The 24,976-nt window shown below is 50.6% G+C and overlaps 1 protein-coding gene across 2 annotated transcripts; it reads left to right on the top strand.

The window, feature by feature from the left end:
• Positions 1-342: 342 nt before the first annotated feature.
• On the top strand, positions 343-24,645 carry ESPL1 (extra spindle pole bodies like 1, separase). 2 transcript variants are annotated; one of them, XM_044226893.1, is made up of 31 exons: positions 343-465; positions 966-1,058; positions 1,225-2,283; positions 2,571-2,675; positions 2,836-2,956; positions 6,424-6,560; positions 7,463-7,656; positions 8,171-8,410; positions 8,632-8,776; positions 8,874-9,012; positions 9,216-9,355; positions 11,600-11,734; positions 13,499-13,618; positions 14,105-14,276; positions 14,682-14,810; positions 14,944-15,100; positions 15,604-15,713; positions 17,150-18,141; positions 18,558-18,894; positions 19,106-19,267; positions 19,920-20,133; positions 20,235-20,425; positions 21,186-21,313; positions 21,449-21,571; positions 22,494-22,649; positions 22,759-22,929; positions 23,055-23,159; positions 23,323-23,438; positions 23,606-23,689; positions 23,857-24,021; positions 24,282-24,645. In XM_044226893.1, the coding sequence occupies exons 2-31, from the start codon at positions 978-980 to the stop codon at positions 24,481-24,483; spliced, it is 6,330 nt and encodes a 2,109-aa protein (XP_044082828.1). In that variant the 5' UTR covers positions 343-465; positions 966-977; the 3' UTR covers positions 24,484-24,645. The 2 variants fall into 2 exon arrangements, with proteins under 2 accessions (XP_044082828.1, XP_044082827.1); XM_044226892.1 differs by having other exon boundaries at positions 343-477.
• The last annotated feature ends 331 nt before the right edge of the window (positions 24,646-24,976 follow it).

Here is a 24,976-nt window from a genome sequence, read left to right as displayed (position 1 = left end):
TGAATTCCAAGCAAGTTCTTTTTGTCGTCTTGCCTAGTTCTCTTCTCTTGAAATTTAAACTTTCTGAGCGCTGAAGATAAAGAAGAGCCTTAAGAAGGTACAGGGCTGGCCCTCCCGATAGCTACTAAGCGACGGATAGGTGAGATCTCTGGCTTGGCCAGAAAAAGTGGGGAAACCCCCACCCCCAAGAGGCCTTAACGCCCAAGCAGCACGACCCCGCCCCCAGCATCACGTGACAGGGCCGCACAGCGGGTAAACTACAACTCCCACAGCGCCGCGCGGCACGCCGGCGTTACAAAGCTCTCGCTGATTGGTGATTGGACATATTTGAAAGGCGGGGGCTGGCGCGGAAAACGAAGGTTGCATCTTGGATCCTTGCGGAGTACTCATACTGTCGACTGAGTCCTGGACCTGGGAAGGAAGCGACCTCTGGGGCAATAAGGCCTGAGGGACTCGTAAACGTGTGTACGTGCCAAGGTGAGGTGGGGAGGGTCTCCGGCGCTGACTTGAGGGAAAGGCGGAGGCGGCTCTGCGAGAGAAAGTTGGGAGAACTCAGGACGTCTTGGTGGGCGCAGAACTCGGTGGAGGCCTCAGGTGTGCGGCGTTGGGGTGGTGGGATGGGTAGTGAAACCTGGGATCAACCCGGAGGAAGGAAAGGCGGAAGCGTCAGTTTATAACGGGAGCCCACTGTCCTGGCATGGTGTTTTTTTTCCCCGAGAGGATTTTTCCTTTTTTTTCTTTTTTTTAAAGTAACCTTCACACCCATGGTGGGACTTTCCAAGTCACGACCCCCGAGGTAAAGAATCATATGTTCCACCAACTGAGCTGTCAGGCGGCCCCTCCCGATAGGATTTCTGATGGGATTCTTTGGCCCCCTTGTGCAGCCTTCAAGCCCTTCTCCTGTCCTCCACTTAACTCCATTTAGAATCTTCTCCGCCTTCTCTAATCCTTCTCCTTTCTCCCAGCCCTCCAACGCCATGAGGAGCTTCAAAGGAATCAACTTTGGGACCTTGCTAAGCAACCCGAAGGAGGCTGAAGAATTGCTGCCTGACTTCAAGGTAGGGGTGCTGTCTAGTTCGGATACACCTGGCTTCTCAAGATGAGCTGTTTTGGTTTTGTCTTATTTAAGAGATAGGTTAATAGGAGATCCTCTCCTGAGCAACCTCATTTCTAGTTTTCTTTCCCTATCTTGGTAGTCCCAATCATATCTTCCTCTCCTCTTAGGAGTTCCTGTCCAAGCTTCCAACTGGTTCACCTGGCTGCCGATCTGATGCCGAGAGGAGACAAGCTTGTGATGCCATCTTGAGGGCTTGCAACCAGCAGCTGATGGCCAAGCTGGCTTGCCCTCAGCACCTGGGGAGCCTGCTGGAACTGGCAGAGTTGGCTTGCAATGGCTACTTGGTGTTCACCCCTCAGCGCTCACCTCTCTACCTGGAACGAATTCTCTTCATCTTTCTGCGGAACATTGCCACACAGGGAATCCCAGACGCCACACTCCGATTCGCTCAGCCCCTCCATGCCTGTTTGGTGCAGTGCTCCCGCCAAGCTGCTCCCCAGGACTACGAGGCTGTGGCTCTGGGCAGCTTTTCTCTGCTTTGGAAGGTGGCAGAAGCCCTGGAGGAGCGGCAAGCTGCACTCTCAGCTCGGCTGAAGGCCTTGAGCTTTCTAGTGCTCTTAGAGGATGAAAGTACCCCTTGTGAGGTTCCCCACTTTGCTTCTCCAACAGCTTGTCGAGTGGTGGCTGCCCATCAGCTATTCGATGCCACTGGGCATGGTCTGAGTGAAGCAGATGCTGATTTCCTCGGTGACCTGCTCTCCAGGCATGTGATCAAAGCCTTGGTGGGCGAGGGAGCATGTTCTCCTGGTGCTCTTTCTCCCCAGAGGGCCCTCTGTCTCTTGGAACTCACCCTGGAACACTGCCGTCGCCTCTGCTGGAGCTGCCACCATACCAGGGCCACCAGGGTAGTGGAGAAGGCCCATGATTACCTAAGGAACACCAGTCTGACCACCAGCCTCCAGTTATGCCAGCTTGGAGTTCAACTGCTACAGATTGGGGAGGGAGGATCTCAGGCACTGGCCAAGCTTCTGATCAAGGCATCGGCTCTCCTGAACGACAGTGTGGAGGCCCCGTCACCCCCACTGCGGGCTTTGTATGACAGCTGCCAGTTCTTCCTCTCTGGCCTGGAGCGAGGCATCAAGAGGCGCTACAGACCTGATGCTGTTCTGGGCCTCTTTGCTTTTCTCAGAGGCTACTTCTCCCTCCTCCGGCAGCTGCAGGATGGCGTGAGTTAAAGACCTAGAGGTAGGGTGGGAATGTGGTTCTGCAGACTGGCAGTCTAAGGTCTTCGGTAATATCTGAAAGCCCTAGCTCCCTCCTTGGTAAGTCACTTTCTGGATTATGCCTAGCCCACCCACCAGCAGCCTAGTCTACGCTGGGAGGGCAGTGGCCCTTCTTATATTCCTCTTTTCTACTCCCTGAGCTGAGTCTGCTCTCTGGGACACTGGGTCAGTCTTCAGCTTGGAGCTCACACTTTACCTCAGCTGCTCAAACCAACGCCTTTCTTCCTCAGGTCTGTGGGGACGCCTCCCAGCAGCAGCAGTCTTTAGTTCAGATGCATTTTCAGGGACTTCACCTCTACACTGCGGTGGTTTATGACTTTGCACAAGGCTGTCAGGTACAGTCTGAGAATCCAAACTCCTGGACAGGTCCTGGGGTCTGGGGTTGCTTGTCTGCTTGGTAGACCTTTGAGATGGCTTTGGGCTTGGGGTGGGGTAGATGTCAGCTTAGACCCAACTCTTTCTCCTCTCATCTGCAAACCCTTGTTGTCCCTTCAGGTAGCTGATAGGGCCGACCTGGCCCAGCTAGTGGAAAGTTGCAAATCTACTGTGGTCTGGATGCTGGAGGCCTTACAGGGCCTGTCAGGCCAAGAGCTGACTGACTATCTGGGCATGACCGGTTAGTACCTGGGGTCCCAAGGCAGGGGGGGGATGGTCATCACTCACTAGGCCAACACAGGGCACTTGCTGGATGGTTCTGACTATCGTGGGGTTCCTTATGACTTAAGGAGGACTGAAAAAAAAATGTAAGCCCAAGTGAGCCTATGTTTAACAGCAGTAGAGAAGTAATGAGGCTAACTTATAATAGCGGATGTAAGTTTTTCCCCATTGACTTTGAAATATGATTTGGTGTTTCTTTCATGAAAATGTTTATACAAAAAAAAAAAGAGAGAGAAAATGTTTATACCTGATATGCAACTTTATGACCTTTCTTCTGTTTAAAAAAAAATTTTTTTTTTTTAAAGATTTTATTTGGGATGCCTGGGTGGCTCAGTGGATTAAGCCTCTGCCTTCGGCTCAGGTCATGATCCCAGGATCCTGGGATCGAGCCCCACATCAGGCTCTTGCTCAGCGGGGAGCCTCCTTCCCCCTCTCTCTCTGCCTACTTGTGATCTCTGTCTGTCAAATAAATAAATAAAATCTTTTTTTTTTTTTTAAGATTTTATTTATTTATTTGACAGACAGAGATCACAAGTAGGCAGAGAGGCAGGCAAAGAGAGAGGAAGGGAAGCAGGCTCCCTCCTGAGCAGAGAGCCCAATGCGGGGCTCAATCCCAGCACCCTGGGGTCACGACCCGAGCTGAAGGCAAAGGCTTTAACCCACTGAGCCACCCAGGCGCTCCTCTTCTGTTTAAATTTTAAAAAACGTTTGTAACTTATTATTTTTTTTAAGAACCACGTAAAAATGCTTTAAAAATTAAATGGCACAAGAAGGCCTGTAGTTGAAAGTCCCTTTCCGGGACGCCTGGGTGGCGCAGTTGGTTGGACGACTGCCTTCGGCTCAGGGCGTGATCCTGGAGTCCCGGGATCAAGTCCCACATCGGGCTCCCAGCTCCATGGGGAGTCTGCTTCGCTCTCTGACCTTCTCCTCGCTCATGCTCTCTCTCACTGTCTCTCTCTCTCAAATAAATAAATAAAATCTTTAAAAAAAAAAAAAAAAAAAAAAAAAAAAAAAAGAAAGTCCCTTTCCCACTCCTAATTCTGGTTACCAAGTTCCCCTCCACAGAGGTAACAAATATTAATTTTTTTAGGTGTCGTTTTAGAGATACCATGTATATGTAAAACAATTCGCGTATTTCTCCTCACCCTTTTGACTGAAATGTACAGACAAAAGTACTAAGATCATAAATATATGGTTTGATGGATTTTTTACAAAGTGAACATTCTTTGTAACCAACATTTAGGTCAAGTAAGAACAAGACTGGGACGCCTGAGTGGCTCAGTGGGTTAAGCCCAGGGTCTGGGATCGAGTCCCACATCGGGCTCCTTGCTCGGCAGGGAGCCTGCTTCTCCCTCTGCCTCTGCCTGCCTCTCTGTCTGCCTGTGCTCACTCGCTCTCTCTCCCTCTGTCTCTGACAAATAAATAAATAAATATCTTTAAAAAAAAAAAAGTAAGAACAAGACTTAGGGGCACCTGGGTGGCTCAGTGGATTAAAGCCTCTGCCTTCAGCTCAGGTCATGATCTCAGGGTCCTGGGATCGAGCCCCGCATCGGGCTCTCTGCTCAGCAGGGAGCCTATTTCCTCCTCCTTCTCTGCCTGCCTCTCTGTCTACTTATGATCTCTGTCTGTCAAATAAATAAATAAATAAATAAAATCTTTAAAAAAAAAAAAAGTAAGAACAAGACTTAGACCCCGGGAAGTCTGTCCTTCTGCCCCCCTTTTTGTGACCACCCCCGCCAACAGCACAGGTTAGTTTTGTCTATTTTTGTATTTTTTTTAAACATTTTATTTCTTTATTTGAGAGAGTTAGTGAGAGAGAGCACAAGTGGATGGAGAAGCAGACTTCCCGTGGAGCAGGGAGCCAGATGCTGGGCTCCATTCTAGGACTCCAGGATTATGACCTGAGCCACCCAGCTGTTCCTATTTTTGTATTTTATTATGTTTCCCCCTCATTTTACAAAAACCATGGCCTTTAAGTTATTCAAACCCAGTGAGTTCTGTCATTGGAAGATTTTGGAGAACTTTTCATATTCATACATTCAGTGGTTGAACCTACCCACTGAGATGAAAATATGATTAGGAGTCACGAAAACTACTAGAATGAAAATTCTTCCCAGAATATTAAAGACTGAATTTTTTCCCAACCATCCATGTTGACAGCCAAGAAGCTGTATAAACTCAAATCTAGGAAAATTTTATTCATTCAACAAATATCTGTTGAGTACCTACCATGTACTAAGCACTGTCCTGAGTACTTGGGTTTATCAGTAAACAAAACAAAGATCCCTCCTCATCGAGCCATATTCCAGTTGGGGGAGAATGATAATAAGCAATAGGATAATTGAATTATCAATATGTTGGGAAATGATAAGAAATATGGGGGGAAAGGAAGAGTACAGCAGGATAAGAAAGGGAATTAGGAGTGCAGGGTGGGTGAGCTGGCAAGTTACCATTTAAAATAAGGTGGTCACAGGGTCCCTGGGTGGCACAGTGGGTTAATCATCTAACTCCTGGTTTTGGCTCAGGTCCTGGTCTCACGGTCATGAGATTGAGCCCCATGTCGGGCTCCACGCTCAGTGCAGTCTGCTTGAGATTCTCTCCTCACTCTGCCCCTTCCACTCATGCTTTTTCTCTCTCTACAATAAATAAATAAATAAATCTTTTTAAAAAATCAGATAGGGGGGTGCCTGGGTGGCTCAGTGGGTTAAGCCTCTGACTTCTGCTTGGGTCATGATCCCAGGGTCCTGGGATCTAGCCCCACATGGGGCTCTCTGCTTGGCAGGGAGCCTGCTTCCCCTTCTCCCTCTGCCTGTCTCTCTGCCTACTTGTGATCTATCTCCCTCTGTGTCAAATAAATAAATAAATAATCTTTTAAAAATTATTTAAAAAAAATAGGGTAGTCAGAATAGGCCTCACTGAGAGGGTGACATGAACAAAACTTGGAGGATATGATGAAGTTGGCCATGTAGACGCCTGGGAAAGGACATCCCTGGCAGAAAAAATAGCCAGTGCCAAAGCCCTAAGGCAGGAGCTGTTCTGGTGTGTGCAAGGAATAGCAAGGAGCCTACTAGGGTGGCTTCCGTGGAAGGAGGTAAGGGACAGGCCAGAGTGTTTCCCCAAAATTGCTGCCCTTTGGGGCAAGATAAATACAAAAATTGGTATGTGAATTGAGATAGGCCCTGTGTTGGGCCCTTTTAATAAATAAGCACCCAGGCTGGTGTGGGTTTGCCTTACCAGAACGGACCTCATGGGCCTACTTGGAGCAGGAAGGCTAGAGCTGCCCCTTTCTCATCCCCCAGCAAGAGGGGTTCCTCTTTGATCTGGAAGCTGCTGAGCCGACCCCAGGTTGAGCTCCTCTCTACCATCTCTCCAACAGAAAAGCCAGTGAGAACTCTTCGGCTGCTAACTGTTCTCTCTCTTCCGCAGCCTCTTACACCAGTAACTTGGCCTATAGCTTCTACAGTCATAAGCTGTACGCCGAGGCCTGTGCCATCTCTGAGCCCTTCTGTCAGCACCTGGGCTTGGCGAAGCCAGCCACCTATCCCAAGGTGCCTCCTGAGAAGGTACGAGGGCAGGAAGGGCTGTTAATGTTGGTGACCTGAGCGACATGAAAGAGCCTGGACAGGGCATTGTCTTGTAGTAGGGACCAGTACTTGGGGCAGTGTTCCCCACTTGTACTGTTATTAATTGTACTGTTATTAATTTCTTTGCATTGTCCTACCTTTTATATTTAGCCATGTCCCAGGCTGGTGGTTCTCAACCTGGTTTCACACTAGAATCACTTGAAATTTTTCAGAGTTCCCTTGTGAGGTCCTTTAAGTAGCCAGAGTGAGACCACTGCTGGGATACCCACGAAATGATGGGTTGACTGGGATTGGTAGGTGCCATAGGGGGTGGAGGGCCTTGGGTTTCATCCTGAGTGAGGCTGAGGAGCCTCTCAAGGGTGGAAGGGAAGGCGTGATACCAGATTGGCAGTTGGAGTTTCTCCGGCATCACTGTGGTGAATGAACAGAGTGCAAGGACGATGCTGGGCCCCCGCACCCCTCTAGCGGCCCAGGCAGGGAAGGGTGGGTATCTGACCAAAGCAGCTTCCTGAGGGATGGGGAGATGTGGATGGGTACAAGAAGTCCAGGAGTAATCTGGCAAGTGACTGGCTGTGAGGGAGGGAGAGAAGTCAACAGTAGCCTGGCATTTCTGACCGAGGAGAAGGCGCTGACTTGCTGGGAGAGGGCTTACAGCAGAGGTGCAGGGCTTCAGGGCTGTGGACAGAAGTATGTGGCGGGTGTGGATTGAAGCTTCTGGTTGGGAGTCCTGGACATTTAGGGCTTGGGTGTCTTCTGCCTCTGGGCTGGGGCTGGGGCCCGAGGCCCACCTTGTGGTGTGTGTACCAGTGTGGGCACATACCCACTGTTAAAGACTCATGGGTCCCTCGCCGCAGTTTGGTCTGTTTGCTTTCTCTGGCCAGTTGCACCGGTGCTTCCGGCTACATGGAGAGAGTTTGAAGAAACTGGGTAAACAGGCCCAGGGCTGCAAGATGGTAAGTTTGTGGCTGACAGCCCTGCAGCCCTGTGGCTCCCAGCACATGGCTGAGCCAGTCACCTTCTGGGTTCGGGTCAAGATGGACGCAGCCAAAGCAGGAGACAAGGAGCTGCAGCTGAGGTGAGTGGGTGGGGGAGAGAGGCAACTGTGTTTGCTCCCTGGCTAAGGATGGCAGTTGGTATACATGGTTTCGGTCAGCCTTCCATCTGAAAAGGCACTGACTCCTGCTGTCAGTGTTACTTGTCAGGTGCCTACTATAGGCCAGCAGCTATGCTGGGTACTAGGGAAGCAGGGGCGACAGGCAGCGCTCTTTCTTTCAGGACTGGAAACTTTTTTTTCTTTTTAATATTTTATTTATTTATTTGAGAGAGAGAGAGCACAAGAGAGGAGAAGGTCAGAGGGAGAAGCAGACTCCCCATGGAGCTGGGAGCCAGATGTGGGACTTGATCCCAGGACTTTGGGATCATGACCTGAGCCACAGGCAGTTGCTTAACCAGCTGAGCCACCCAGGCACCCTCAGGACTGAAAACTTAGCAAATCTCTCTGCAAGCCAAGGCTGGGGCTCCTTGGTATGGGGCAGAGGGTCCATGTGTCATGGGCTCCCTGACCTGGTGCTGGGCCTGCTTTCTCTCAGGACTCTTCGAGACAGCCTGAGTGGCTGGGACCCGGAGACCCTGGTCTTCCTGCTGAGGGAGGAGCTGCAGGCCTATAAGGCTGTGCGAGCAAACACGGGGCAGGAGCGGTTCAATGTCATCTGTGACCTGTTGGAACTGAGCCCTGAGGAGACACCAGTGGGGGCCTGGGCTCGAGCCACCCACCTGGTGGAACTCGCTCAGGTGCTCTGCTACCACGACTTTGCCCAGCAGACCAACTGGTGAGGAAGAGTAGTTGGGGATGCCACTCCTGCTCCTTGCCCTAGGTCCTCTGACCCTCTTCAGAGGCTGTTTCCCTCGCTGTGTCCCTGAGCATCCCCTGCAGTTTGTGGCCGCAGGAGCTCCATCAGAGGGTGGGGCCGGCTGTCCTACAGAAGGCCCTTCTCAGGATGCTGGGCAGCTACCTGTCGTGGGCCCAGCTTCTGTGCCCTTCTCCCTCCAGCTCGGCCCTGGATGCTGTCCAGGAAGCCCTGCAGCTTCTGGAGTCTGTGAGGCCTGAGCCCCAGGCCAAGGATCAGCTTCTGGATGATAAGGCCCAGGCCCTGCTATGGCTCTACATCTGTACTCTGGAGGCCAAGATGCAGGAAGTAAGTGTGTATGCAGAACTTGGTCCAGGGAGAATGTGCCTCAGGCTCACACTGAGCGGACGCCTGCCCTGTTCTTTATCCTCATCTCCCCATCCAGGGTATGGAGCGGGATCGGAGAGCCCAGGCCCCTAATCACCTGGAGGAATTTGAAGTCAATGACCTGAACTATGAAGATAAACTTCAGGAAGATCGCTTCCTGTACAGTAACATCGCCTTCAACCTCGCGGCCGACGCTGGTAAGGGCTGGGAATGCAGTGTGGGGGGATAGGGTCTCCCCGATGGCTTCCCCGGAGCAGAATGGGGACCCAGAGTGCGGGAGAGGTGGGTCCATAGAGTGGGAGGGTGGGCACAGAGGGAAGAGGGTGGACTGAAGAAGGCTGCATTCTCCCCAGATAGCCCATGCTGAGAGAATGGCTGGTCCCTTTCTTCTGACTTCTAGCTCAGTCCAAATGCCTGGACCAAGCCCTGGCCCTTTGGAAGGAGGTGCTTACTAAGACACAGGCGCCTGCCGTCCGGTGTCTCCAGCAGACAGTGACCTCCCTACAGACCCTAGCAGCCCTCTATCAGCTGTCGGCAAAGGTAACCAGGCAGGGCGCTAATGTGGCCCAGAAGCCTAGCTCCTTCCCCTTCTTTGGCCTGCGAATCTGCTGAAAAGCCATGGAACACGGTGCGGGCTCTACCACCAGCCTCCCTAAGTTGAAATCCAAGCTCCATCCTTTATTAGTAACTCACCTTGGCAAGTGATTTAACTTCCTAAGCCCAGTTTCCTTATCTCTAAAACAAGGACAATAATAGTACTATACCATGGCGTCGTCTGCACTCAGTGAGATGACATGTGTTGTGCCTGAGCCAAATCGTCAAGTGTCAGCAATAACTATTGTTAATTCTTAGATAGTTTGAGACCTGTATGCTCAGAAACATACAGAGACACCAAGAGGCCCAGTTTTATACTTTTACTTCCTGACGCTCCTTGCTGGCCGCCACATTAGAGAACATCCGAAAAAGGACATGACACATAAAGGACCTTTGTTCCTGCAGCCATTAGGCCATATTTCTAGTATGAGGACTGGGGGAAGCTGTCTCAGTCCTGGACCTGAGTGTTTGCTCTATGGCATTCCTGTAATGGGAACTCAGACAAGCAGCTGAGCCCATGTCAGTCATAGTCTCTTAGGCTGTCATCATCTAGAAAATTCAGGGTAGAGACCCTAGGAAGATTAAATGAGTTGATGCACATGAACCTCTTTTTTTTGACAATTTGATATTTTTATTATGACTCTACTTTTAAAGTTTCTTTTTTTTCTTTTAAAGATTTTATTTACTTGGTAGAGACACAGCGAGAGAGGGAACACAAGCAGGGGGAGTGGGAGAGGGAGAAGCAGGCTTCCTGCCAAGCAGGGGGCTCGATCCCAGGACCCTGGTATCATGACCCATGCAAAAGGCAGAGCCCAACAACTGTGCCACCCAGGCGCCCTACTTTTGAAGTTTCGTTTCTGTTTTTTTTTCTCAAGTTTATTTTTTTTGTAATCACTATACCCAATGTGGGGCTCATATTCAGGACCCCAAGATCAAGAGTCCCATGTTCTTCCCACTGAGCAAGCTAGACACTCCTTCACATTTTTAATTTTTAAAATTTTTTTAAAATTTAAATTCAGTTAACTAACATACAGTGTATTATTAGTTTCAGAGGTAGAGTTTGATGATTCATCAGTTGTATACACCACCCAGTGCTCATTACATCACGTGCCTATCACCTGGTCCACATCCCCCCACGCTCCACCCCTTCTGCAACCTTCAGTTCGTTTCCTATAGTTAAAAGTCTCTTGTGGTTTGTCTCCCTCTCTGATTTCATCTTATCAAACTTGTTTTTTTTTTTTTTTTTAAGATTTTATTTATTTATTTGACAGAGAGAGACTACAAGTAGGCAGAGAGGCAGGCAGAGAGAGAGAGAGAGGAGGAAGCAGGCTCCCCGCTGAGCAGAGAGCCCGTTGCGGGACTCGATCCCAGGACCCTGAGATCATGACCCGAGCCGAAGGCAGCGGCTTAACCCACTGAGCCACCCAGGTGCCCTATCAAACTTGTTTTAACTGAAGTATAACAGACATAGAATACTATATTAGTTTCAGGGGCGCCTGGGTGGCTCAGTTGGTTAAGCGACTGCCTTCAGCTCAGGTCATGATCCCGGAGTCCCAGGATCGAGTCCCACATCGGGCTCCCAGCTCCATGGGAAGTTTGCTTCTCCCTCTGACCTTCTCCCCTCTCATGCTCTCTCTCACTCTCTCACTCTCAAATAAATAAATAAAATCTTTAAAAAAATAAAAAAGAATACTCTATTAGTTTCAGGGGCACAACATAGTAGTTTGGGAATGCCACACCTTACTCAGTCCTCACCACGATGAGCGTAATGACCATACAACGTTATCACATTATTGACTATTCCCTACACCATATTTTTCATCCCCGCAACTTTCTTTTTTTATAACTGGAAGTTTGTACCTCTTGATCCTCTTCACCCATCCTGCCCATCCCCCACCCCAGGTAAACCTCTCAGCACGGACCCTAGCCCAGAGTAAGCTTCCAGTAAATCCTAGCCATTGATGCTCCCTGGCACCTATGTTTTCAGACAGGAGGGTAGATGGTAGGCTCCCTCGCTGCTGTCTTCTCCCATTCCTTGAGGGTGGCTGGCAGTTGCTCTGTCTGGAGCCACACTCCATCTAGGCTCTGAGGTCAGACTGAGGTCTCCAAGGGCTGGGGAACCGAGGTCTGGTATGGTCTAGATGGAGGTTTGAGCAGGAGTGGGTAAACTTCCCGCTCCTTGATGACCAGCCCCTGCAGGCTCTGGAGGTCCTCCTGCTTGTACGGATTGTCTCCCAGAGACTGGAGGACCACGCGAAAGCCACTGCTGCCTCCTGCCACACCGCCCAGCTGCTGCTGACCCTTGGCTGTCCCCGCTATGCCCAGGTGAGTGCCCAGCCAGCCAAGCCTGGAGCTGCAGGGGAGAACCGGCCTTAGTGATGCATCTTTTCCCAAAGAAGATAAGATACCAAATGGGCATCTTCCCTGCCTTCAACCACCACACCCTGCTGGAGGATCGTAAAGTGTGGAGTGGTTGGGAGGCATCTGTGGGAAGAGGAAGCGCCTTTCCTTCTCATTGCAAAACCATTGTTCGCTAAGTCTTACAGATCCTGCCCCAGGAATAGGCCGCTAATCCTGTATTTTCCCACCACTTGCCCTGGTCGCCATTTCTCTGCTTGCTTAGGACTATGCTGACACCCAGCTGGTTTCCCTGCCCCCCCAGCTTCTCCCTTCTGCACTTTGTCTCCTAAACTTCTGCTAACATGATCTTTCTGGATCTGGTCTGTCTTTCTTTCTGCATCAGGATTTCACTGTTTTCTCCATTACCTGAAGGATGCTGTTTTAAACTCCTTGCTTGGTATCACACATCTTCTATATTCTAGCTCACTTTTCCTCACTACCACCACCCCCCACTGGAAATTAATATCTATCCACATGAGTTACTTTACAGTGTTGTACATGCCTCCTGTCTTTGGTTGTCTTAGTCCTTCCACCCTAAGTATACTTTCCCTACTCCCTTTTTTTTTTATTCAGCCATCTTCTACTTTCTTTTCAAGGCCTAGTTCAACTGTCCCCTCCTTCATGGAATATTTTATATGTCTTCTTCTTCAAGGGCAGAATCCCTTACACTCCCTGGGTCCCCATACCACTAATGACATCGTGTCCTGATTACAAAAGGTGGGCCTGCATCCCTATTGCACTGCAGGGTATTGGATTGAAAGTCCTACTTACTCCTTTTTTTTTTTTTTTTTTTAATTTAAAAAGAATTTTTTTAGTGGTGGAAGTGGCAGAGGGAGAGAGAATCTTAAGCAGGTTCCACACCCAGTGAGGGGCCCAATGCGGGTCTTGATCTCAAGATCCTGAGATCATGACCTGAGATGAAATCAAGAGTAGGATGCTTAACTGACTGAGCCATCCAGGTGCCCCTTTAATTTTTATTTTTAATTTTTTTAAAGATTTTATTTATTTATTTGACAGAGAGAGAGATCACAAGTAGGCAGAGAGGCAGGCAGAGAGCCCGATGCGGGACTCGATCCCAGGACCCTGAGATCATGACCTGAGCCAAAGACAGAGGCTTTAACCCACTGAACCACCCAGGCACCCCTAATTTTTTATTTTTAAGTAATGTCTCGTGGGGCTCGAACTCGCAACCCCCAGATCAAGAGTTGTACACTCCACCTACTGAGCCAGCCAGGCGTCCCAAGTCCTGCTTACTTCTTATTCAGCTATGTCTTTCTAGCATAGTGGTTAACCAAAAGATACTAACTGAACATTTTAGTGAATGAATAACTCTTTTTTTTTAAGATTTCATTTATTTATTTGACAGGGAGATAGATCACAAGTAGGCAGAGAGACAGGTAGAGGGGGAGGGGGAAGCAGGCTCCCCAATGAGCAGAGAACCTGATGCAGGCCTCAATCCCAGGACTCTGAGATCATGACCTGAGCCAAAGGCAGAAGCTTAACCCACTGAACCACCCAGGCGCCCCTGAATGAATCACTCTTATGTAGAGTATAATATTTGAAATAATTTCCTATTCCATCGCATGTGTTCTGCATCTCACTTGCAAGTGCTTTAACCCACTTTAATTTGAAAAGCCTGGCTGCCTCTCTTTATCAGCATGCTCACACACCCTATGATTGTTTCCTTAGCTACACCTTGAAGAGGCAGACTCAAGCCTGAAACTTCTCGATCACACCACTGACACGTACCTGCTCCTTTCGCTGACCTGTGACCTACTTCGAAGTCAACTCTACTGTGTTCACCAGAAGGTATTTCTCAGTTTCTTAATCCCCAAAGTCCCCAGGTATTGGAAGGATTTTTGGAGATTTCCCTGGAGCTAGAAAGAATATTCCTGACCTAGAGAAGCAGTGCTGTTTCCTAGCCTTGCCTTCTCCAATGAAATGTCACCAGTGCTCTTCTAGAAAAGGAGAAGAGAACGTCCTTCCCATTCTTTCCCAGTCTCCTCAGTCACACTATCTAGTCCTGTGACTGGAAACCAGGATGACAATGACCTTGGGAAGACACTGGAGCCCTAGAGTAGAAATCAACTAGGATGCCTAAGACCTGAGTTTTCTCACAAACCAACTGTGTGAACTTGGCCAAGTTTTATGTCCTGTCAGGCTACAGTTTTCTCCACATCTTTGATCATTCTCAAAAGCCAGGCCTGGCCCAGAGGATCTGCAGGGGCATTTTAAGTTCTGAATTGCTGACCTGAATTCACTCATCACTCTCCTCTGGCCCTCCTCATCTCCCAGGTGACTGAGGGTGCCTCTCTGTTGCTGTCTGTGCTTCGGGACCCTACCCTCCAGAGGTCATCCAAGGCCTGGTATTTGCTGCGTGTCCAGGCCCTGCAGCTGGTGGCATTCTACCTTAGCCTCTCGTCAGACAGCCTCTCAGCCTCCCTGAGGCAGCAGCTCTGTGCCCAAGGTGAAAAAATAGAGGGGATGATGGCCCTTTGTGATCCCCTTTGGTGGCCTGCCCATTCTCAGCTCTTCTCAAGCCCTTGTCCCCTCTGGTGTTCCACCTGTGTGAACTAGCCTACCCAGAGGTTGCCTGGGGTAGGCCTAGGGTAGCATATGAGTTTCTGTTTGCCTGTTCCCTGACTGACCGCTCTGTACCTGACTAGAATGCTGTTCTGACAAGGATTCTGAGGCCCTGTGTGGTCTGAGGGAAAGAGTTCTGTGACTGAGTCCCTCTGCTGCCTTAGGCACAGAAGGAGGAGTGGCAGCAGGCTTGGCATGTGGTAACTTAGAAGGTGAAAGTGGTAACAGTTGCTGCTGCCTCATCTCCCTTCTTGTTCCCCCACCCCCCACCACCCCTTCCCCCCAACAGGCTGGCAGACACCAGAGATTGCCCTCATCGACTCCCATAAGCTCCTCCGAAGCATTATCCTCCTCCTCATGGGCAGTGATGTGCTCTCGATTCAGAAGGCAGCTGTGGAGACGCCATTTCTGGACTCTGGTGAGTCTGAGGCAGAGAGTGAGGCCCCGTGGGCAGGAGCAGGCTAGATGGAGGGACGTTCTGCCAGTTTTGCTTCCAGAGGAGTCGGGCTGCAACTGAGTGACGACGGCCTTGTCTCTCTCCTTTGCGGCAGGTGAAAATCTGGTACAAAAATGGCAGGTTCTGACAGAGGTGCTGAGCTGCTCAGAGAAGCTGGTCTCCCACCTGGGCCGTCTGGGCAGTGTGAGCGAAGCCAAGGCTTTTTGCTTGGAGGCCCTGAAACTCACGACGAAGCTGCAGCTGCCACGTCAGTGAGTACAGGCGGGAGGAGGCCAAGTCCAGAGCCCAGGTGCCTGCACGCTGGGCCTTGGACTTCCAGACTCTTCCACATGTTAATGTGTTCTGTTTGGACGGGTTGGGAGAGTACGTTCCATGGTAAGGAAGTGGGACGTGCTGAGTTAACCAAGGCTAGACATTTTTATTTCCTATAAGATTTCTTAGGTCTTTCAGTGTGCTCATAAGCATTATAACTCAACAAAAGAGAGATCCAGTGTACGTGTCTCCCTAAATCCCTTTGCCCACAAAATCCTTTTTTTGTTTCCCTTGGGAAATCCTGTCCTTGTATGCAAGGATGACTTGGGATGCAAAAGCAGTATAGAGGGTTTTCCTCAGGGAGCCTCAAATTCAGCTGGAGGCAGGAGAGGCCTTTCAGAGGCTAGGAGACTGCCAGGGCTGTGCCTGCCAGAGAGGCCAAAAGACAGACCCTGGGAAAACAAAGGCTTACACACTGGTTGTCATCTCTTCCCCCAACAAGGTGTACCCTGTTCCTGGTGCTGAAAGCGGAACTGGAGCTGGCACGAAATGACATTGACCTCTGCCAGTCAGACCTGCAGCAAGTTCTGTTCCTGCTCGAGTCTTGCACAGGTGAGCCGCCATGCCCCCACCCCACCCCCTGCACCCATAGGTGGTGGCGAGACGGGCCCACACACTGCAACACGCCTTTGTATGTTTTAGTGTGGTGCCCTTCGAAATCGGAGTCTTACTTCCGGTTCTCTGGGCAAAGCTCCTTCTATATCACTCAGATCACTGGTTTCCCTCTTTCAGATGACTTGTCCACAACTAACCCTACCTGCCTCTAGTTTTCAGTGCTAATACATTTTGGCTACTTGCACTTACTTAGTTTTCAATTTTTCAAATTTTTTACTTTTAAGTGGGTTCTACACCCATCTTGGGGCTCGAACTCACAACCACAAGATTAAGAGTCTCATGCTACACTGACTGAGCAAGCCAGGTGCTGCTACCTATTTAAATTTAATTCACATAAAATTTAAAATTCATTTCCCTGTCACTGGCCACATTTCGTATGCTCAGTAGCCACGTGGGGCTAGTGGCTACTCTGTTGGACAGCACTAATGTAGAGGCCTCGGGAGAGCTTAAGTTAATAGTAAAATAGTCTATGGAATATTTTTTCTTTCTTTCTTTCTTTTTTTTTAAGATTTTATTTATTTATTTGACAGAGATCACAAGTAGTTAGATAAGCAGACAGAGAGAGAGGAAGGGAAGCAGGCTCCCTGCTGAGCAGAGAGTCCGATTCGGGGCTCCATCCCAGGACCCCTGGATCATGACCTGAGCTGAAGGCAGAGGCTCCAACCCACTGAGCCACCCAGGCGCCCCTGGAACATTTTTTCTTTCTTTTTTTTTTTTTTTTTTAAAGATTTTATTTATTTATTTGACAGAGAGAGATCACAAGTAGGCAGAGAGGCAGGCAGAGAAAGAGAGGAGGAAGCAGGCTCCCTGCTGAGCAGAGAGCTTGATGCGGCACTCGATCCCAGGACCCTGAGATCATGACCTGAGCCGAAGGCAGTGGCTTAACCCACTGAGCCACCCAGGCGCCCTGGAACATTTTTTCTTATCAGCCACTTTTACCTCTAGTATTTCATGGACCCACAGAAAACCTGGAAAGTCAGGTGGTCACATAGATTTTCTTTCATTTGTAAAATGAGGAAGTCGGGAAATTCAGTGTTTGGGGCCAGATTATGGGCCTAGCTAGGGGCAGGAGCCAGGACTGAGACACAGACCTCCTGGTGCCGGCCTGCTGTTCTGAGCCATGCAGCCATCTCAGCTGCAGATATGGGGGCTTTATGGGTTGTGTTAATCTTCCTTGGAATGGGAAGAAAACATTAGGGATTTTATCGAAAAAATAACAAGCTGTGTTAATAGTTAGTATGTTCATACATTAATACATACAAGTAGTAAGTCAGTCAGTAACACCTATATGAGGGAGTTGGGCCCGGGGATAGATCAGGAAGTACTCGGCAGCACCTCTCCCAGTTTTGTAATTCTGGTTGCACTCTCCCCAGAGTTTGGTGGACCAGCCCAGGGCCTGGACTCTGTGAAGAAGTTCCATCTGCAGAAGGGCAAGCAGAGGACCCGGGTCCATCGTCCACGGGAGCTTCCAGAAGAGGAGCCCTTCCTAAGAGGCCCGGCTCTGGAGTTGGTAGCCACTGTACCCAAGGAGCCTGGCCCTATAGCCCCTTCCACTAACTCTTCCCCTCAACTGAAAATGAAGCCCCAGCCCAGCCCCGGCTTCCTGACACACCTGCCCACCTGTGACTGCATGCTGTGTGCCAGCCCCATCCTCTCCGCAGTCTGTCTGCGCTGGGCATTGGTCACAGCAGGGGTGAGGCTGGCCACGGGCCATGAGGCCCAGGGTTTGGATCTGCTGCAGGTCGTGCTGGAGGGTTGCCCTGCAGCCACTGATCGCCTCACCCGAGCTCTACAAACTTCCTTGAATCACAAGGCGCACCCCTCCCCTGCCCCAAGGATCCTGGATGAGATCTTGGCTCAGGCCTACACACAGCTGGCCCTGGAGGGCCTGAGCCAGCCATCAAACAAGAGCCTGGGGAAGGTCCTGGAGTCAGGGCTGAAGTTTGTGGCAGCGCGGGTCCCCTACCTGGAGCCCTGGCGAGCCAGCCTGCTCTTGATTCGGGCCCTGGCAAAGCTGGCTGGCCTCGGTTCCTGCACTGCTCAACTCTTTGCAAGCTCCTGGGGCTGGCAGCCACCACCTGTAAAACCCTCCCCAGGCTCAGAGCCTTCAAAGCCTCGGAGCCAAAAACATTCTGGAAGAGGGCGTCAACGGGCAACCTCTTCTTCTACCCCATCCCTCCATAATACCTCTCTGAAAGGTCTGGAAGGTGGAGGGCTGCCCTGTACACCTAAGCCCCCAGGCCAGGTCAGGCCAGCAGGCCCTCGTGTCCCTTTCACTGTGTTTGAGGAAGTCCTCACTACAAAGCCTGAGGCTGAGGTTCCCAAGGCCCCGAGGGTACAACAGAGGGTCCAGACGCGCCTCAAGGTGAGATGGAACTGTGGCTGGGTGCTGGTGGTGTCAGGTGGGGTGGTTCTGGAGAGTTCTGCAGAGTAGGTGTCTGTGGAATGGCTTCCCAGGGCCTGCAGGGACCTTTAGCTCTACTGCAGCAGGATCCCTATGTCTTCCAGAGAGAGCCAGGTCTACCTTTGTTTCAGACAGAGGGAGTTGTCCTTAACACAGTGATTCCTTTCCCTTTTCATCCTTCCCCCTTCTCTTTTGTTCCCTCCTCTGTCTCCTTCTATACCCAAGAGTCCCTGCCTTTGATGGAGTGTGGTGGGTTTAAGGTGGAGAGGTTAATTTCTAATCTTCCCCCAAGGCCTCTGTGAATGTGCCTCTGCAGTGCCACCTGCTGGCAGATGTCTTGTCACTAACGCCTCCTTCCACTTTCCCACCCATCCCAGGTGAACTTCAGTGATGACAGTGACTTGGAAGACCCTGTCTCAGTTGAGGCACGGCTTGCAGAGGAGTCCAAGAGATGCAGCACTGCTTCCCGGGGCCGGGGCCGGGCGAGGAAAGGCTCAGGCTCGAAGACTGTTTCTGTGGCAGCCCCAGATAGTGGCTCCAGGCGACCTGGCTTCGGTGGCCGGAGCCGGAGGGCCAAGAAAGTGACATCAGTACATTGTGAGGAGCTGGGCTCTGAGATCATGAGGACCATCCCGGAGGAGGAAATGACTGACGACGAGATGGAAATGAGCTTTGAGATCCTCAGGGGCTCTGACGAGGAAGACTCCACCTCTGGTATTAGGGTAACGGTGGGAGGGAGAAGCTGCATGCGTTTTTGGGGGGTTGCCCCAGGACCAAAGCACAAAAAATAACGGGGGCCAAAGATAGTACAGAAATAAAGCTTTTTTTTTTTTTTTTTTTTTCCTGGCTCTGGGACTGGATTCTAGAAAGAACAAAGGGAATGGCAGAAGGAAGGAACCTTAAAAAAATCATGTTGTCTCCTCAGGTGGGAAGGCACCAGCTCCAGGACCTGGTACTGCCATAGGAGAATGTGAAGTGTTGAGACGTGATTCCAGCAAAGAGGAGCTGCCCATCCCATGCCCAGACAAGGAGAGAGACAAGGACCTTGGTCCTCGGCTCCGACTCCCCTCAGCCCCTGCATCCATTGGTGAATATGCTGACCACTTGGGTCTGCTCACTTGGAGAGGGCGAGGCTAGATCTCTCTCTCTCTCTCTCTTTTTTTTTTTTTCTATAAGGATTTTATTTATTTGAGAGCAAGAGAGAGCATGAGTAGAGGGGATGGGCAGAGGGAAAGGGAGAAGTAGACTCCCTGTTGACCAGAGAGCTCAATGCGGGGCCCCATCCAAGGACCCCGAGATCATGACCCTGAGATGACCATGACCTGAGCCGAAGGCAGACACCCAACTGACTGAGTCACCCAGGAGCCCAGCCTCTTGGTTTCTTGATATTGATGCCCTCCTAGCCTGTCCATCATTTTGTCTTTGGATCCCCACCTAGATCTGGTCACCTTTGAACCAAGGTTAAGATTCCCAGCACTCTCTCCACTAGCTGTGTGCAAGTCACTCAGCCTCTCTGAGCTTCTGTTTGCTTATCTGTAAAACAGGGTTTGGGAGGATGCAGTGAGTTGATGTAAGTTGCGTAAGTCCCACTTGGCACATTGCTCTTCGTAAATGATAGCTTTTATTTTCCAAGTGGGAGAGGAGGTTCAGGCCTTGGAAACCTGGAACTTTCGTGAAAAGTTCTACCAGCTAAGAAGTATGGGACTCATCCATAGCAAGTATCTTCCACCTTCCTCTAGGTCTGTCTACCCTGAATTCCATCTTGGACTTACTGACCACTGCTTTCCGTGGCGTTAGTCACTGCCCTCCTAGTGGGCTCTATGCTCACCTCTGCCGCTTCCTGGCTTTGTGCTTGGGCCAACGGGATCCCTATGCCACTGCCTGCCTTGTCACCGAGTCTGTGTCCATCACCTGTCGCCACCAGCTGCTCACCCACCTCCACAGGCAGCTCAGGTGAGTGGCCACAATCCCTGAGGCCCATGCTGGGGCAGACTGAAGGGAGAGTCTAGATTTTTAAAGGAGGGAGAACTCACCCCCACTTGCATTGTCCGCAGCAAGGCCCAGAAGCACCGGGGATCTCTCAAAATCGCAGACCAGCTGCAGAGGCTAAGCCTGCAGGAGAGACCTGGAGATGTCCCCCTGGCCCGCATCCAGCACCTCTTTTCCTTCCAGGCTGCAGGATCTGCTCCATTCCCTGAGCTGGAGAAGGAGAGTTTCCAGGAGCGCCTGGCTCTGATCCCCAGTGGTACAGTAGCAGGCTCCGGTGGCTCTTCTGTCCTTGTTTGCGTCTTCTCACTAAGGAGTTAGGTGGAGAACTTTAAGGCATTAGTTAACATAGATTTCTGTCACCTTTATGGAAGGACATGTCATACTTTTTCACTGAGTAGTCATTTTGTTACTCTCACCAAAGAGAACTACCCTAAATCTGGAAGTCTTTTTTTTTTCCTTTTTTTTTTGAAGATTTTATTTATTTATCTGAGAGAGTCAGAGATAGCCACAGAGAGCACAAGTGGAGGTGGGGATGGGAGAAGCAGGCTCTGAGCTGAGCAGGGAGCCCAATGAGGAACTTGATCCTAGGACAGATCCTGGGATTATGAACTCCCTTCAGCAGATGCATAACTATCTGAGCCACCCAGGCGCCCCCCTGCCCTTTTTAAAATTTAAACCTCAACTTTGAGTTACTAGCAGGTTCAGTGTCTTTCCTTAGGGGTAGGTTCAGGTGTCCGGAGACTCACTATGCTAACATGAAGCCCGTTAATGGATGATTTGAGTGCCTCCCTCTGTGTAGGAACTTCTGTTTCTGTCAGGGCCACAAAGAAGTACAAGATGTGTTCTCTGTCCACAGGGTGCTGTTAGGGCAAGGGAGAGCACCTTGAACTCTAGTGAGAAGATAAGATTTCTTGGAGCTGGAGTTGTCCTGAGTGATAGATGGGAACTGAGTGTAGAAGACAGACAGGAATTCCTTGTAAGAGCTGAAATGATGCTGGGTATGCTCTGTGTGTCAGGAGTGACCGTGTGTGTGTTGGCTCTGGCCACGCTCCAGCCTGGAACTGTGGGCGACACCCTCCTGCTGACCCGGCTGGAAAAAGGCAGTCCCCCAGTCACTGTGCAGATCCCCACTGCCCAGAACAAGGTAGGTTTGTTGGGCCAGCAAGCAAAGTTGGGCTTGGGTAGGCCTCTGGTGAAGCTACTCTGATTCTGGGGCTGGGGGATGGAGAAATGGTGAGTGTGTGGACTGGCAGAAAGCTCACAGTCCCATCTCCCAAAGCTTCCTCTGAGTTCAGCCCTGAAAGAGTTTGACGCCATCCAGAAGGAGCAGAAAGAGAACAGCAGCTGTACCGACAAGCGAGAGTGGTGGACAGGACGGCTAGAACTGGACCATAGGATGGAGGTGTGTGTCCCCGGGATGGGGTAGGGTCAGGCCTGCCCTGGGAGTGACCCTGGGGTATCAGTGTCTTCTCTTTCACGGGTCGCAGGCCAGTGCTGTGTGTTACCTCAAATCCTTTCAGGAAGTATAGGAGTAAAAAACTTTTTAATATTTTAAGAAAATAATTTTTAATTAAAAAAATTTTTTTTTAAGTTGATGTTACCTGGGGTGCCTGGGTGGCTCAGTTTGTTAAGCCCCTGCCTTCAGCTCAGGTCATGATCCCAGGGTCCTGGGATGGAGCCCCACATCAGGCTGTCTGCTGAGCAGGGAGCCTGCTTCCCCCTCTCTCTCTGCCTACTTGTGATCTCTGTCTGTCAAATAAATAAATAAAATCTTAAAAAAAAAAAATGATGTCCCCTGGGGAAGACTTTCAACAAGAGCCAAAAACCTGAAGATGTTATGGCAACAGAATGTGTAAAGATACATACAAGGAAAGGGACTTAAGCCCAAGAATCGGCTTCCTGCGTTTAGCTTTCATCACCCACCTATTTGTATTTGTCAAAACATAGTGATATGTACTAAATCATCTTACAGTCTCAGCAAATGAAAAATGTTTCTAGCTTATTGCCTTTTTTTTTTTTTAAGAGAGGAATAGAAAGAGGAGGGGGAAGGGAGAAGGAGAGAGAGAGAGAGAGAGAATCTGAAGAAAGCTTCAGGCCTAGCACAGAGCCTGACATGGGGCTCCATCGCCTGAAATCAAGAGTCAGATGCTTAACCCACTGAGCCATCGAGACATCCCTCTAGCTTATTGCCTTTTTAACTGGCAGGAAGATATATAAGGCAAATACATTAGAAAACCCATTTCCCCATGTCCAAAATGTTGGTGCCTGTGGGCGAGAAACTCAGCTCCCCTCTCTGACTGAAGGTTCTGTTCTTCCTTATTCAGGTTCTCATCACTTCCCTAGAGAAACATGTGTTGGGCTGCTGGCGGGGACTGTTGCTGCCATCCAGTGAGGACCCTGGCCCTGCCCAGGAGGCCTCCCGCCTCCAACAGCTGCTGCAGGAATGTGGTTGGAAATATCCCGACCCAACTCTGCTGAAAGTGAGTTGAGAAATCAGGGAAAGGGGAGGAAGTTGGACTTAATTCTTTCCTCTGGCCACTGAGTGGAGATGGGAGCTCTGGCCCTCATCGACCGCTCTTGCCCTTCTAGATCGTGCTAAGTGGCACCAGTACCCTCACTGCTCAGGACATTCAGACCCTGGCCTATGGGCTGTGTCCAGCGAGGCCAGAACAAGCCCAGGAGCTTCTGAGTGAGGCAGCAGCACATCTGCAGGGTCAGATAGTCCCAAGCAATAGGCACCTTGTCTTAGTGCTGGACAAGGTAAGGAGCTAGGGGCTGGAGGGGCGGTGTCTGGTGGGCGGTAGGCACCAACTCACCCCCATGCCCCTTCTGACGCTCATGTATGCCTGGATGGGGACAGTAAGCCCAGTGTGCTTTTTGCCCAGGACCTGCAAAAGCTGCCTTGGGAGAACATGCCCAGCCTCCGAGCACTGCCTGTCACTCGGCTGCCCTCCTTCCGCTTCCTGCTCAGCTACTCCATCACTAAAGAGGTGGGGTTCAGGGACTGGGGAATGGTTGTTGATTGGTGGAGATCTGGAAGACAAGAGAGGGTCTCGGGGGGACTGATGGCTTCTTCGTGGAAAGGGGTTTGGAGTTTGTGGAAGCTTGGGCCCTCTGGCCAGACCAGGATCCTGATCACCAGTATCTTCTCAGTCTGGGGCCTCATCGGTGCTAAGCCAAGGGGTAGATCCACGCAATACCTTCTATGTCCTGAACCCGCACAATAACTTGTCCAGCACAGAAGAGCAATTTCGAGCCCATTTTAGCAGGTCAGTGGGGTAAAAGTAAGAAAGGGGTGGGGGAGGGTAGAGACCACAGAAGAGGTTAACATGTCCTTTCCTGCAGAATCAAATGGTGTGACCCACCTTCTCCCTAGGATTTCCTCTGCCCTCTTTGCCAGCTGACCCCAGTTCTTAATCCTACCTTCTCCCTGCAGTGAAGCTGGCTGGAAAGGAGTGGTTGGGGAAGTGCCAACTCCAGAACAAGCGCAGGCAGCATTGACGGAACATGATTTATATATGTGAGTGCTTTAGGCGGTGAGGTGGGGAGATGGACGGGCCTGAAAGAGGGCATCACCATAGTTTGCTTTGGGGCTTTAAAGCCACTGGCTGACTCAGGACAGCCCTGGAGACATGGCAGAGGCCAGGTGCTGCTAGGTCAGACTCCTCTCACGTCCCTCTGCCTTAGCTATGCAGGGCACGGGGCTGGAGCCCGCTTCCTGGATGGACAGGCCGTCCTCCGGCTGAGCTGCCGGGCGGTGGCCTTGCTCTTCGGCTGCAGCAGCGCAGCCCTGGCTGTGCATGGAAGGCTGGAAGGGGCTGGCATCGTGCTCAAGTATATCATGGCTGGCTGGTGAGTCCTGAGTGCCCATCCTTGCTCCCACCCAGGTTCTTTCCCCCGCCCATTTTGTTCTACAACTTCCTCCTCTTCTAGTTCCATGGCATGCCTGGGTCGTTAATCTTTGTCCTCTTCTGCCCCACCTCCTGGAACCATGGACCAGGGCACTTCCCTCTGGCTCATTTCTCTTTCCTCACCCACTCCTGCCAGTCATGTCTGCCTATGCATTCTGTTTTAAAGCTCTCACTTTGTAGTTCTTCCTTCTCTTTTCCCAGTCCCCTGTTTCTGGGTAACCTCTGGGATGTGACTGACCGTGACATCGACCGGTACACAGAGGCCCTGCTACAGGGCTGGCTTGGAGCAGGCCCAGGAGCCCCCCTTCTCTACTACGTCAACCAGGCCCGCCAGGCTCCCCGACTGAAGTACCTTATTGGGGCCGCACCTGTGGCATATGGCTTGCCTGTCTGCCTGCGATGACCCCTTAAAGCTGTCCTAGCGCCAATGGAAGCCATTTGACTGTTCTACCTCCTATTGGATTTAACCCTTAGGATAAATATTTTAAGTGATTTTTCCCAGTGTTTTATATGAAGGCTTTCCCTTTGATTTAACCTTAATATAATAAAGATGTACTTAAACCTATTTTGTGTGGTTCATCTGAGAACATCTGAAGACAATTATTGCCTCCTCCCACTATGTGGTACTATAAAGTGGTGAGAAGAGCTTGCAGAGTTCAAGTGCTCTCTCTCTAATAAAATTTTTTTTAACTTTTTTTTTTTGAAATTTTATTTATTTATTTGATACAGATCACAGGTAGGCAGAGAGGCAGGCTGGGGTCAGCAGGGGCGGGGGGCAGGGGGGAGCCAACTCCTGCTGAGCAAAGAGCCCGATGCGGGGCTCCCAGAACCCTGAGATCATGACCTGAGCCAAAGGCAGAGGCTTAACCCACTGAGCCACACAGGCACCCCTCTCT

This window comes from Neovison vison, chromosome 12 (genome assembly GCF_020171115.1).
Source record: "Neovison vison isolate M4711 chromosome 12, ASM_NN_V1, whole genome shotgun sequence".
Classification (NCBI taxonomy): domain Eukaryota; kingdom Metazoa; phylum Chordata; class Mammalia; order Carnivora; family Mustelidae; genus Neogale; species Neogale vison.
The sequence above is the reverse complement of the archived record's forward strand: the minus strand, read 5'-3'. Positions and strand labels throughout refer to the sequence as shown.

Coding starts and splice junctions, on each gene's coding strand:
- ESPL1 (XM_044226893.1), top strand. CDS start 978: ATGAGGAGCTTCAAAGGAATCAACTTTGGGACCTTGCTAAGCAACCCG. Junction 9,013..9,215: donor CAACCTCGCGGCCGACGCTG/GTAAGGGCTGGG, acceptor TCTGACTTCTAG/CTCAGTCCAAATGCCTGGAC. Junction 22,650..22,758: donor CCGACCCAACTCTGCTGAAA/GTGAGTTGAGAA, acceptor TTGCCCTTCTAG/ATCGTGCTAAGTGGCACCAG.